We start from the raw sequence: 15,553 nt of genomic DNA on the forward strand, positions 1-15,553 counted from the left end.
GAACAATTTGAAACTTATGTGGGATCACAGGGGATCACTCCAGGAAACCACCTGCAAAATAAGAACACACGCAGAATGGTGAAGCCAGAGTAGGGATTAAATGGAAGACTGATAGTGACAGTGAGGCTCACATCTAATTATAAATTCCCCCCACATATTTCTGTTACTTTTAATTTAAATTTTATTGAGGTATAACTGACATATATGATTATAATCTTAAAAGTACAGGCTAGTGCTGAGGAAAACTCCACGAGGGCATGGATTCAGCTCTGTAACTTTTAAAGATTAATGAATGAAACGCAAGATTATGGAGTTAACCGGGTTGAACACTTGAGACAAATCTTTTACTTACTAGGTCTAACCAGATAGCTCAGGGGATAGACTAGCAAACCAAGGGCTGTGGGAATGCACACAACACCCCTCCCTCTACAGTCATTCTCAGCTGATCTCAACTCCAAGATCCTATCTCCTGGCTCTGCCCTGCAGCCTTCCCTGACTCCTTGGAGCATTGGAACTTGGATTTCTGCGTGTTTCTGGCTATGAGTGCCTCTGGCCCTGGCATCTGACAGTTCCTGCCCTGACTTTTGCTCCTAAAGAATGCCATGCCAGCCCCATCTGGAGGCTGAGGGATTAAACATGCCCACATTGTCACCTACTACTCCCTGTAGTTAGGCTCTGCAGAACCTTCTTCAGACGGCTTCGCAAGAGTAGTGAAAGACATGCTGATTTTTCTTCAGCTCAACTAGGCCAGTGAAAGATGCTTCTCTATGCCTTACCTTATAGATGCAAGTCTTTCCTCTAAAACTGTGATTTCCAAAGTTAGGAAGACAATGGATTGGAGGGTAAGAGGAGAAAGAGATGACAGAGAAAGTAAATCTTCAGTGGGAAAAAAATCTTTGTGGGGGAAAAAAGGAACTACATTCTCATCGGTTAGGCAGAAGGGGGCTGAGATGGGGGCGAGAGGCCCTATCCAAGGAGCCACATCCAAGGACCCAGAATAAAAAACTGTTTATTGCTTCTGTGGTCTTGTAAGAAGTAACTGAAGTCAGAGCTAAGGCTGTATTATCTTGTACACTGGGTAAGGGGATATGTCGTACTTTGGGCTACACACAGAGGTTTACCCCAAGAATGCCAAGTGACTAGAGACCAGTAATTTCTCCCTTACTCTCAGTCTTTTCTGCCCTTGCATTCTTATCAGAAACCTTGCTCCCATGTCTGTATTCCTAGGCAAAAAGTCCAAATAATCCCACTCGCCCAAAGTACCTGACCCAAGCTTTTTGGCTTCAATTCTCTCATGCAGAAATTTGAAGCTGCAACTTAGAGACTCCAGCCTACAGGTTATCAAACATTACTGTGTCTTAGGCTCATCTGGGGAGTTTGTAAAAAAAAAAGCAAAAAAAAAAAGCAGATTCCTGATCCCTCACCCCATTAGATTCAAGATTACAGTGGAGCTTAGGTGTCCATGTTTTAACAAATGCCCCAGGTAATTCTGCTGCACCTGGCCTGCAGGTCAATTCTAATATCTTATGAAATACCACTCTAGGTAGCCTGTTTGGATATAAAGCCAGTGCAATGGCTAAAGCAGACACGAGACCTTGGGCAAGTTACTTAACCTGTTTCTTCATCTGTAAAACAGGAGTAATAACACTATCTACCTCACAGGATTGAGAATTAAACAAGTTAATAAATTTAAATTATGTACAATAGTGTCGGACACAGAGTAAGGATATGCCAGCTGTTATTATCAAGCTGCTGATAATATTTCACTAAAGGAGGAAAGGAAGTGATGGCTGTGGCCAGGTGGCACAGTTGGTCCCCAGACACCAGGGTCATGGGTTCAATCCCGATTCAGGCACACACAAGAAACGACCAATGAATAAGTGCAACATAAATAAGTAAGCGGAACAACAAACGGATGCTTCTCTTTCTCTCTCTCTCTCAAAAAGAAAGTGCAACAGAAAGAAAATGGCTTGGAAGCGAGAAGGCTTCATTTCACACTGCAGTCTGGCCTGTACCACTACGCCCCCAGTGTTCACATCCCACAGCCTGGGGCCTCTGGTGCTTTGGGTTTTCTATCTGTATGTCCTTCTGCGACTTCCTCACCAGCCTGTGTTTCTCTCTTTCATGACTCAGCTCAGGTCATGTAGAACCGTCATCATCTTTAGGAAGCTTTGCCCCAAATCTCAGGTTAGGCCAAGTACCTCTCCTGTGAGATCTTTCTCTGCATTTCCCCTTGTGCTCTATCTCTACTCTTACTACGACATTTTGAAAATTCATGTCCTCACCTCTTCACCAGACTGGGAGCTCCTTGAGGGGTGAGTCTGCCTTGCTTATTACCAGTTAAGCCCAGGCTGCCAGCACAGGCCTGATGTAGAGTTGAGCAAAGCAGCTGCCTGCATCAGGAGAGCTGGGCCAACCTCTTTACCATGGCTAGTCTTGTGCAAGACTTGTAGTGGCCCATGTTGCACCCTCTGGACTGGCTCTCAGTGAAAGTATGGAGTCTGAACTTGGTGGTTAAAGAAAGACTAATAGCCAAATTAGAAACCACAAATTCAGGTTTATTCCTAAGACCTAAAGGCCAAAGAACTCCTATAATATGACTAGCTCCAAAAAGAATTCAAAGATCTAGATTCATAAACTTGTTTTCTATTACCCCCTTAAAGAAAAAACATGGAAAAAGGAAAAGACATATATTTCTTGAGCAGCTACACTTGCCAGTCACTATACTTGGCTCTTCAGGTTGTTGACTTGGTCAACATGAGAGGCCTATAAGGTAAGTTACTACCCCAATTTGCCCCCTAAAGCTATGGTTTCGAATCGACAACTTTCAGTTGCCCAACAGTCCCTGGCACAGTAAATGAAGTAATGGAATATTCTTAAGTCTTATCCTAGAAATGAGCAAGGTCATGTAGGACAACACTGAGTTTTCTAGACTCTAACTGACCACCTGGGGTCTGTTTATATTGGCGTAGTTTTCAAATATGCCTAATCACTTCTCTTTAGGATAAGAAGAGTGCTGCCTGAATGGAAGGACCCCCAGTTCCCATTCTTCAGGGTGAGTAGCAAGAAGTTGCCCAGGCTGGGATGATTCCCAGTAGGACAGTCAGCACGTTTCCTCTTCCTAAGGTATATGGACTGTGATGCTCTTAAAGGCCTGGGGAGGCATCCTGGGGTCCCAAGCCCAGAAAAATCCCCTTTACGTGCTGGGCTTGTAAGCCCCAGCTTTCTGAGAATGGGTCCTTTATTCTTGATCTTACTTAGCCTATAGGGACTGAAAGACCACTGTGGGCAGTACAAGGCACCTGCAAGTCATCTCACTCAGATCCGGGGAGGCCCAGCTCTGCTGTGAAAGTGGCTAGACAGAGTTTCAATAATTTTGGAAGGTGTGTTTGGGATAACTGGTTTGACTTAAAAGGAGTATGTCGTATACACAAAATTCCTTTTTGAGAGCATTCTAGATGAGGCATCTCAAAGAGACAGTTATTTCTCAGAGCTGGTCTGCTTCAGGTATTAAGACACTATGGGCAGAAAAATGATCACTGAAGAGTGGTTTCAAATAGGAGCCCCCAAATGAACCCAGAAAGTAGAAACCTACACTGCAGGCACTAATGTATAACCAAACGGCTTCTTACTCTCCGTGTTACTCCCGAGTGAATGGTAGTGGGGAGTTCTTTATTTCATGAAGGTTAATGATTCTTCTGGTGAGGCCAGGGAACACCATATTAAGTAAATTATTTTAAGGTATTCCATGGCATAGTATGCAATATTAAAAAAAGAACTATACTTACGATTGTATATAAATACATATTTGGAAAGTTTTGAAGGTATGGAAGTTTACACACCAAAGAGTTGACAATGGTTTTCTCTAAGGAGGTGAGTGGATGGGGGAAGAACAAATGGGGACATTCACTTTTCACTTGATGTGTGTTTGTTTTTACAACGAGCATGTATATTATTATCTAATAACAGCCTTATTAAGATATTATTCACATACTATACAATTCACTGATTTATTAAAAAAAATTTAAATTGATTTTAGAGAAAGGGAGAGAAGGAGATGGATTTGTTGTTCCCGTTGTTCATGCACCGTTGGTTGATTCTTGTATGTGCCCTCACTGGGGATCGAACCCGCAACCTTGGCTTATGTGGACAAAGCTTTAACCAAATAAGCTACCCAGCCAGGGCCCAATTCACCCATTTAAAGTATATAATTCAATGTTTTTTTTGTTTTTTAGTATACTCATAGAGTTCTGCAACTAACACCACAATTGATTTTAGAACATTTTAATCACCTCAAAAATGAACCCCATTATGAATCACTTCCAATTTCCCAATCCTCCCAGCCCCTGGCAACCACTAATCTACTTTCTGTCTCTATGGATCTGCCTCTTTTGGACATTTGAGATAAATGGAATCAACGTATGGAGCTTTTGGTGTCTGGCTTATTTCACTCAGCAGAATGTTTTTCTGGTTCATCCGTGCTGTACTATGTAGTAGTACTTCATTCCTTTTTATGGCTGAATAATATTCTAGCATATGAATGTACCAAATTTGTTTATCCATTCATCAGCTGACGGGCATGTGGGCTGTTTCTATTTTTTTGGCTACTGTAAATAGAGCTGCTTTAAACATTCTTGTACAAGTTTTTGTTTGAATACCTGTTTCCAATTCTTTTAGGCATTTACATCAGAGAAGAATTGCTGGGTAATGGTAATTTTATGGTTAATTTTTTTTCACTTACTGATGTTAGAGAGAGAGAGGAAGGGGGAGAGAGAAGGAGAGAAAGAAACACACTCATTTGTTGCTCCATGTACTGACACATCCATCGGTTGATGCTTGTATGTGCCCTGACTGGGGACTGAACCCGCAGCCGTGGCCGATGCGTGAACCCGCATCGTTGGGACGATGCTCTAGTCAACTGAGTTACCTGACCAGGGCTTATGTTTAATTTTTTGAGGAGTCACAGGGACTACATCATCTTACATTCCCATCAGCAATGTATGAGGCTTGAAATTTCTCTGCATCTTTGCCAATGGTTGGTATTTCCCTTTTTATTTTATTTTTTAAAATATGGCCAACCTAGTGGGTGTGAAGTGGTGTTTCACAGTGATTCTGGTTTCCATTCCAGTACTGATTAACAATGCTGAACATCTTCTCCTGTGTTTCTTCACCATTTGTATGTCTTCTTTGGAGAAATGTCTATTCAAGTCCTTTGCCCATTTTTAAATTGGTTTGTCTTTTGTTAACACTAAGAGTTTTTTAAAGTATTATTTTATGTTACATATTATTCTATATGTAACATATAGTATAAAATATATTATATATACCTGAATATTAATTCCTTATCAGATATATGATTTCCAAATATTTTCTCCCATTCTACGAGTTATCTTTTGACTTTCTCTTTTTTCCCCCTTTGTTAATCCTTACCCGAGGATATTTTTTCCATTGCTTTTTACAGTGAGTGGAAGTGGGGGAAGAGAGAGAGAAACATCTATGTGAGACACATCAAATGGTTGCCTCCTGCACACACCCTGGCCGGGGCCAGGGATCGAACCTGCAACCCCGGTACGTGCACTTGACAGGGAATTGAGCCCTTTGGTGTGCTGGCAGACGCTCTAACCACTGAGCAACACAGGCCAGGGCCTGACTCTCTTGATTGTGCTTTTTGATGTATAACATTTTTCACTTTTGATGAAGTCCAATTAGTCTATTTTTCCTTTTGTTGTTTGTATGTGCTTTTGGTGTTATATCTAAGAAGGCTTTGCCTATCCTGCTCATGAAGATTTACTCCTGTATTGTCTTTTAGCTTTTTTTTTTTGAAAGATTTTTAAATTGATTTTTAGAGAGAGAGGAAGGGAGAGGGAAAGGGAGAAACACTGATGTAAGAGTGAAACACTGAATGGCTGCCTCCTGCATGGCCCCCACCAGGGATCCAGCCCGCAACCTGGGCATGTGCCTGACCAGGAATAACTGGCAACCTTTTGGTACCTGGGACGACACCCAACCAACAGAGCCACACTGGCCAGGGCTATACTTTTAACTTTTATATTTAGGCCTTTTTGAGATAATTTTTGTGTATACTGTGAAGGGGTCCAACTTTGTTCTTTTACATGTGGATATCTAGTTATCCCAGTGCCATTTGTCAAAAACAGCATTTCTTCCCCCATTGAATCGTCTTGGAACCATTGTTGCAGATCAATTGACTGTATATGTGAGGGTAAGCATGCATTATTTTTAAAGAAAGAAAGAAAAAAGGAAAATCCAAAAATGAATAAAACTTGTAAATCCTTTCACTACAGAAACTGGCTAGTTAAGCGGTGGCTCGGCCTTGAGGAACTAGGTCTAGTCTTACCCAACTATCAGAGGTAGTACCACGTCATCTTAATCGCAAGCACACAGGCAGCTGCAATCTTTCTCATCCCAAGGGCTCTATAGAACATTCTACAAATGACTACGAATTACTTCTTGGAACTGGGTGTTATGGAAAAATAATCTGAAAGACCAACCCAACAACCTTTCTTCTGGACACTCACATTATTTGTCTATAAGACTTGCATTTTAGAGAATTAATTGCCTCCTATCCAAAGTTTTTGATTTTTACAATTTTTGTAGATGCTATAGACTGAATATTTGTGCCTCTCAAAACTCCTGTGTTGACATAGGAATCTATTCTGCCAATGTGATGGTATTCGAAGACAGGGCTTTTGGGAGGCGATTAAGTAGAGCCCTCATGAACGGGACTCGTGCTCTTATAAAAGAGACCTTCAGAGAGCTGCCTTGCTCCTTCTGCCATGTGAGGACACATCCAGAAGATATGAACCAGGCACAGGCCCTCACCAGACACGGAGCCTGCTGGTGTGTTGACTTTGGACTTCTCAGCCTCCAGAACTATGAGAAATAAATTCCTATTGTTTATAAGCCACTTGGTTTATGGCATTTTTGTTATAGCAATCTGAATGGACTATGACAGTAGAGGTAAGAGCGAGCTGGCCAGCCTTATTTTGGTTAATAAAAGGTCTACTTTGAGTTTCTTTATACACACATTCTACTGTGGATATCATAAACTGTAAAAGTGCTTAATAAAGTGGAAAGCACTTAAAAATATCAATATATTGCTGAGTTGAGTACATAAACCTCCATTTATATCTAGGAGCTTTAGGTAAAACCACCTTCTCATTCAGTCATTTTACATATAAAAAAAGAGAAGCCCAGAGAGGGAAAATTACTTGCCCAAGAACACACTGCTGGTTTGTAGCAGAGCTATAACCTGAACACACAAGAATCTGCCCACAGATGTTTACACTAGCTTTATTCATAATTGCCAAAACTTGGAAGCAACCAAGATGTCCTTCGGTAGATGCACAGGTAAATAAACTGTGGTACATTATTCAGCACTAAAAAGAAATGAGCTATCAAGCCATAAAAATACATAGAGGAACCTTAAATGCATATCACTAAGTGAAAGCAGCCCATCTGAAAAGGCTGCACACTGTATGATTCCAGCTATATGACACTCAGAAAAGGGCAAAACTATGGAGACAGTAAAAAGATCAGTGATTGCTAGGGGTTGGGGAGGGAGATAAATAGGCAGAGCACAGAGGGCTTTCAGGGCAATGAAAATACTCTGTATGATATTATAATGATGGATACCTATAATTATACATACGTCCAAGCCCACAGAATGTACACCAAGAATGAACTCTAATGTAAATGACAGACTTTGGGTGGTTATAATGTAACACATGTGCCCCTCTGTTGGGGTTGTGGTAGTGGGGAGGCTATGCCTGTGTGGGGTGGGGGCAAAGGGTACAGCTTTGTATCTTCCTCTCAGTTCTGCTGTGAGCCTAAAACTGCTCTAAAAAAATAGTCTTTAATTTTTTTAAATGCTAAAAAAGATACAATTAAAAAAATATATTTAAAAATAAAGCTAATAAAACTTTTGTTTTACAATTAACGAATGCTCATTCTCAAAACTATGGAAAACACAGAAAAGTGCAAAGAAGAAAGTATATACTGCTTTAAAAACTCCGTATTATATTATGGACACTTTCCTGGCTTATTAAACATGCATAAAAAACTATAAATGGTTTAATATGCCGGATCATCGCTATATAATTAATTGTCTACTATTACATTTAGTTTGCTACCATTTTTTTGTTATTATAAACAGTATTGTAATAAATATCTCAATACAGAGTCACCTTGAACCCCATTTTTGTGGCATTTGCAATCATTTTCAAGGAGTAGCATTCTTGACAAGTGCATGCTCTGTCAAGGCCACCCCACCTGGTCCCCTTTACTTCTTTGGCACTGACTCCCCCAGTCGTGTTACTTAAAGGCCCAGCCTCCCTTCAGTTCCCAGAGTAATCTGCCTCTGAAGTAGTACCAAAGCAGCTTTCAGTTTTCACATAATAGTCCAGATCAGCGAGGCCCACTTCAGTCTCCTTCCCTTTCTTTTCTAGGAAACATTCTTGTCCATGGCACCTCGTGGGAGGATTGGAGCCCTGCCTTTTTCTTGCCAACTGGGCCTGGAACTGTGCCCTTGAGCCTTGGCTGAGTCACTTCTCTGTGTATTTGGAGAAGGGAATTGTAGGAGGCTTTATTTTCATCTCTTACAGTGAGAGGAGACTTGGTCAGAGCCACTCTGGCAACCAGCATACTTTTTTTTGCTTTTTGTAGGGGGAAAGCTCCTCCTAGACCTCAAAAGGAGAGGGGTTTAATGACCAACATAACCCCAACAGTCCCAGACTCTGCTTTGTGGCTTCTCTTTCACAACACGATTTGCATGAGTTTGTTGGAAAACACAAAGACTTCCAGGAACTGCTAGTAAGCCAGGCTAATTTACGTTTCCTAGTAGTTACTGGACTCTATTTCCTTGTTCAGCTAAAATTAGCCTGTAAAAGTCTTGTTAAGACAAGCACTGGGAAAAATGAGATTTTTAATGTATTGAAACCTTAGGACAATGTAGCCAAATCTATGGAATGGCAAAATAAAGAGATGTAGAAAAATCCTTCCAAACTGTAATACTCACTTAGAACTTTCTAAAGGGTTAAAAATAACTATGCAAATCAGGAACCCAGACTGTTTTATTTATTTAAAGAATTTGAAAACAATTTCACGTGTCTTGAAAAATGGTTTGCTAATCACTACTTCTGGGTAGAAGAAGAAAAAGTGACGAAAGAAGGTTGAGATGCACAGGCATCCATCAAGTTCTTCAAGACCACACATTTACATGCTGGCCACAGGTAGAAAGCTTGGGTATAAGTGGAATCATTCATTTATTCAACAAACATATGCTGAGAAATTACTATGTATCAAGGGTTATGACAAAGATTGGGGATACAGGAAGAAAAAATACAGGGGCTCCTGGCATAGAATGAAAATTAGTGTGCATGCTAGGATATAATGGGACAATGAGAATGCAACGAAACTGTCTAAGAAAATCTGGGCAAATCAGGATGGTGCCAGAGTCTAAGGTGATCCTTGAACTGAGGTTTGAGTATGAATAGGAGCTGGCTAAAGAGACAAAGTAAGGGGTTTTGAGAAGTGAGGAAGCATGCGAGAGGAAGGCACTGGCACAGGCAAAGGTGTGCATGCAGAAGAAAGCATGGTACGTTTGAGGCCCAGCTTAAATAGGAGACCAGAGGTAGAGAGGAGACACAGCTGGGGGTACTGGGCAGTCCTACCTATTTTTGTTACGGGAATGGATGTGATGTGGGTAAAACAGGGCTGGATGATGGGCTGAGCAGGGAGGCAGCGATCAGACCACAAACAGCATTGAGACCTTGCAAGTTTTGCCAAACAATAGGTCACTGGGCCGGAGCACTTCAGTGGTCACGGGTTACAGTAAGGGGTGAGCTTTGTTTTATTTCGTCACAGTCAGGCCCCTCGAATCCCCACCATGCTAGCCAGAGTGCTTTGCAGCAGTGTGTCAGGTCTTCTTCCCACTCACCCGCGAGAATGAGGCCTATGAGAATACCACAGTGTTTATAAGAAGGCTTAAAAGCATTACTGTTTTTCCAAGGAATTCTATTCTGTTTTGACTTTATCATATCAAATATCAAAATGTACACAGATTTATCTCTAACTTGGCACTCGTATGGATAGAAGCTGAGTAGAGAGAGAAGAATGTTTTATGAGATATGTCGGGTAGTCTTAAAAAATATATATATGTGTGTGTATATATATAATTTTAAAAGTAATAAAGGCTTCATTAAAAAAATCAAACTGTACAAAATTCTGTGAAAGTGAAAAATGAAAGTGTTCCTCTTCCCAGCCCCACTTCAGTAGCAGCTACCCTAAGGAGTCTGGTATGCATCCTTTTAGAAACTATCTATGCATACAAAAATATGTGGGTGCTTTTTATTTTCTTTTCCTTTGAAATATAAATGAAATAATTCTATGGGTTCTTCCTAATATACTAAGAAGCACAAAAGCAACAAATGAGTACTAAATCCAGAGGTTGCACTTTCCAATCACATGCAATTCCCAGGTACCCCAGGGGCAGGCTCGGATCCTCTGCAGGCCTGGCCTTCAGCACGCGCAGTAACAGCCCTCCACAGGTGCAGCGGCGGGGAGGTCCTGCCGGCTCCTGCTGCTCAGCTCCTGTCTCTCTCTTTTTTTTTTTAAATATGTCTTTATTGATTTTAGAGAGAGGAAAGGAGAGGGAGAGTGAGAGATGGAAACATCAATGATGAGAGTCATTGAATGGCTGCCTCCTGCACGCCCCTGACTGGGAATGGAGACCGCAACCCGGGCATGTGCCCTGACCGGGAATTGAATCGGGATCTCCTGGATCCTAGGAGATACTCAACTGCGGAGCCACGCCCGGCTGGGCAAGCTCCTGTCTCTTAAACTGCTCCTTTCTCTCTTTAGCATCTATCACGGTGCCCTGCCCATTCCAGGCACTTAATATGTATCTGTTAACAACATGCACTTTAGTATCACATGACTCATTAAACTAACAGAATCCACAGATATTAAGGAACTGGGGAGAGTTACTGAAAGTATCCATTTAGGTGTCTAACAACCGAAATTATGTCTCTTTTCTTGAGAACTGAATTTTTTCCCCTCTTTAAGGGGTTTACTTGAGTAAGCTCCTCTGGCTAAATGTTTCCCTGAAATCTAGCAATGAAGTTCAGAATGATAGAAGAAAAACTGACCACACACTATGTCATTAAATGGACTCTTAGACATATACTGGTCTTTCAAGTGCCGTGGCCTACTTTCCTGCAGAAAGCCGGGAATAGATTCTGTCTTCCTTTCTGCTTTGAATTCTAGCACTGCCATTTATTAAACATATTTAAAAAAAGAGAGAGGATTCTCTGAGACCACAGAGGATTCTCTTGTTTTAAAAATATGTTTTTAGCCCGGCCGGGCATGGCTCAGCAGTTGAGCATTGACCTAGGATCCAGGCGATCGGGGTTCGATTTCCGGTCAGGGCACATGCCCGGGTTGCGGGCTCAATCAATGACTCTCTCATCATTGATGTTTCTATCTCTCTCTCTCCCTCTCCTTTCCTCTCTGAAATCAATAAAGATATATTTAAAAAAAAATAAATATGTTTTTGTTGATTTTAGGGAGAGAGGAAGGGAGAGGGAGACAGAAATATCGATGAGAGAGAAACATGGATTGGCTGCCTTCTGCACGACCCCTACTGGGGATCGTGCATGCAACCAGGGCATGTGCTCTGACCCAAAATCAAACCCGAGACCTCTTGATGCATGACTCACCACTCAACCACTGAGCCACACCAGCCAGGCCTCAGAGGAGTCTAATCTCTCTGAGCCTCAGTTTCCTTGCGTGAAAAAGGGTAATACAACCTATCCTGCAGGTAGTGGAAGAATTACATGAGATAATTTGTGAAAGAACGTGTCAGACATGGCGTGGGGAGCCAAAGTGCTTCAATGCAAAGTCAGCTCTACCACCTAGGCTGGATGACGTCGGGCAAGTTACTCAACCTCTCACTATTCCTCGGTTTCCTATCTATAATATCAGACAAGTAATTGGAATATTTTAAGGACTAAGATCATGTATTTAGTACAGTTTCGGTACTGACAATAATGGGTAAATGCAGATTTACTGTTACTATTGTGAGTGTCGGCCCGCCATAAAACTTTCTCTTCTCTTCTTAGCCTTCATTCTTCCCTTTGAAGTATGAGAATCCAAATCACCTAAAGTAAAATTCTAAAGCTCTGCTTTTTCTGGATTATGAAGTAAGAGGCTGAAAGATGAAAGCTTGCATATTGCTAGGGACCAACTACATCTTCCCCAAATCCACCTGTTGAAGCGTTAACCCCCAGTGTGCCTGTATTTGGAGATAGGGTCTTTAGGAAGTAATTTACGTTAAGTGAGGTCATAATGGTAGAACCTTAATCCTATAGGACTGGTGGCCTAAGAAGAGAAAGAGAGAAATTTCTCTCCTCTCTTTCCCTCCATGTAAACATATGGTTGAGAGGATGCCATCAGCAAGTTCAGAAGCATATCCTCTCCAGAACCTACCCAGCTGGGCTGTGATCTGTGAATTCCAGCCTCCAGAACTGTGACATCATAAATTACGATTGTTTAAACCACCCAGTCTATGGTATTCTGCTATGGTAGCCCGAGCAGGCTAAGATACATTGTTTCTTTGCATCTTCAAACTGGGGCTTCTTGAAATTTTTATTTTTAACAAGTTTACTACCTTTACTACCCCTCTACAATAGCATTTCAACAAGTAGGGGATGTTGTTGAAGCTGCACGATCTTCAAGATATATAAAACATGTAATAAATTAAGACATGACAAGAATAAACATCTTGATAACCAAGCTGAGGTCTTTGGTTTGAGTACAGTTATCACAATTCAGATCTCACCCTCAAAACAACACCTTGCAGTGCTGGGCCAAAGCTATCACTGCACAGGGGTGCACACTGGGTACCTGAGCTGAGGAGCCCATTAATATTATCGTTAATATTAATAGTGAGAAAATAAATCACAACATGTAAATCACAACATACCCACCCACCATGTAAAAGGGAAGTACATCATCTTTGAAAACAAGTGAGCAAATGATTTCTTTCACAAAATGACTCAAAACCATGTATCTTCCAAGGGTTACAGAGGAAGAAGTTTAGGGACAGAGATTAAGCAACTGGCCTACGTGGGACAGTTAATAATCTGATAAAGCTGGGGTTTTAGTCCCGGCAGTCTGGCTCTAGATTTGTGCTTTTAAAAGTATTAAAAGCCCAGTAGAGCGTGGCTCAGTGGTTTAGCATCAACCTAGGATCCAGTAGATCGGGGTTCGATTCCCAGTCAGAGCAGATGCCCAGGTTGTGGGCTGCAGTCGATCAATGACTCTCTCATCGTTGATGTTTCTGTCTCTCTCCCTCTCCCTTCCTCTCTCTGAAATCAATAAAGATATATTAAAAAAAAAAAAAAAAAGCATTACAAAACCCACTGGCACAGAGAGAGAAGAAACTCCCCTACGACGATCCCAATAGTTTACCCTGAGCCAAGTAAAACTGAGAATAAATTGAAACTTTCCCCATATCTCTTTGTAGGACACTGAAATGAACAGGAGGCCCCCCCCCCACTCTAACACAATGAAAATCACTTCCCAACAGCGCTTAACATGATGAAGAATATTTTTCATAACCAGCAACCAACATCATTAATGGTAAAACACTGGATGTGTTCTCAGTCAAATCATTAAATACAGATGAATTACCTGCTGTCAATAATCATTACACTGGCGGGTGGAATCCCCAAAACATCACAGCTCTGCAACAGTTCTTTCTTACGAATCTCCCCTTGATTGTAGTAATTTCCTGAGGATAACAAATACACAGTGGAAGATTTAGCAGTAGAGATTTATGAATTCACTCATTCTTACCTCATCTTGTTCCCCAAAGGATTTAAGCTACCTGAAAAATTTGTGGTTATGATAAAAAGTTGAATAAAATACAATACTAAGATTGTAATCAGACACTCCTGTGAGAAGACTACCAGCAGTACAATCTTTAGAATCACCATTTAATTCTTCCCCATTTCCGCATCTATCTCTCTGTCGATCTGGCTGCCTATCTGCCTGTCTGCATTTTAGTTTCATGCCACAGGCAGCATTGCACATCTCAGACAGCGACGGCTTTGGAGTTAAGCAGATTTAGGATTAACCCTTCTATAACCAGTCACAACAAGTGGGGCACCTGAGCACACTATTAGTTTGAGCCCCTTTAAATTAATAGTCCTCAACTATCTGTTAAACATTTATTTAAAGAAGAGGCTCCTGAGTATTACTGGGAAATGTGCAGGCCTCATTCAGGAAAATAGCCTCCTGTGAAGTTTAGCACCAGCTACGCCAGCATGCCCTATGGGACCTTGAGGACATCAGCATCTCAAATAGCTTATGTATCCTTTATTTTCCCAGCGCGTACACTATACTTCCTAATAATAGTTCTGGTAAATGCAACTCTGTATCCTTACGAAGGATATACAGTAAAATTTTGGTACCACCACACGCACTCACCTAGCTAACACAGGCCTGAAGGAACCTCTGCAGCAGATGATTGCATGTGATTTGTGCTGGTTACTTAGCCTTCTTGAGCCAGCTTCTCCGTGTGTAAGGTACAGATAATGGTCATGCCCGGCTTTCCTGACACCACTCACACGAGATGATACACTCCACCCAGCTGTTAATTTCTCTTTCCTGGACTTCTTTGTCTTTACCTTCCCACTGCTCCTGTTCCTCTCCTCCTGAACTACACAGTTCACCTTCATCATCCAGACCAAGGGGCCTTCCCTCTGGGAAGCCTTGTCCTGTTTTTCCCTGGCAAGTAATCATTTCGAGTGTTCTGGTTTTAAGTATGAACTTTTCTCCATGATCGAATTATGAATTCCTAAATGTCACTGACCTAAACAATCAGGGTCTCGTTCAACTTTGTGTCGTCCTGGTGTCCGGCACTCTGCAGGCTCTCCTGAGGCACCAGCAGAGGCTCTGCAGGCTGGGCTGGGCCAGGCCACGCAGAGAACTCCATGGAAACCTTAGCCTTCCGCAGGGATTACTCTAATGCTCAGTTTTGAGCTGTTTAAATCCAGATAGGAGACAGTCATTACATTTACTAACCTTAAAAAGACTCCAGATAACAGCACAATTTTCTGAGTTAACTTTTTAAAAAAATGTATCCATCCATGTCTCTGTTTCCACTTTGTCTGTCAGTTGTGTTAACGTATTTTTAAAGATAGAAGCTAGTCAGTTTTGTGATGCCATTACCATTTTAGGCTCCTCTCTGTACACATAACTGCTCCCATTTTGTCTCAAGGTTAGTTGATCTTTGGTGATTAAGAGTCTAATGTATAGTAGGGATGTGATTCCTAAGTTCAGAGGCGATGCAAATCAGACTCTCACTATAGCTGTGAGAAACTGCCTAGAATCGAAGCAAATGTGTTTTTGGAGCCAGTTTTACTGCTTTGGTTTAAATTAAGGAATTTAAAATAGGCTAGGGAGTTGAAGTCAATCACTTTAAATATTTTCACTTAAGTTTGGTGAATATGTGGGCACTTCAACAAATTGA

At 41.5% G+C, this 15,553-nt stretch overlaps 1 protein-coding gene across 1 annotated transcript in view; it reads right to left on the reverse strand.

The window, feature by feature from the left end:
- Positions 1-15,553, reverse strand: part of PIGL (phosphatidylinositol glycan anchor biosynthesis class L) — a 60,587-nt gene that overhangs the window by 31,871 nt on the left and 13,163 nt on the right. The window contains exon 2 of the mRNA XM_081161032.1: positions 13,711-13,810. Coding sequence (XP_081017158.1) covers positions 13,711-13,810 — 100 coding nt within the window. The remainder of the gene's footprint in view (positions 1-13,710; positions 13,811-15,553) is intronic.

The sequence above is a fragment of the Miniopterus schreibersii genome, assembly GCF_964146895.1.
Source record: "Miniopterus schreibersii genome assembly, chromosome: 16".
Classification (NCBI taxonomy): domain Eukaryota; kingdom Metazoa; phylum Chordata; class Mammalia; order Chiroptera; family Miniopteridae; genus Miniopterus; species Miniopterus schreibersii.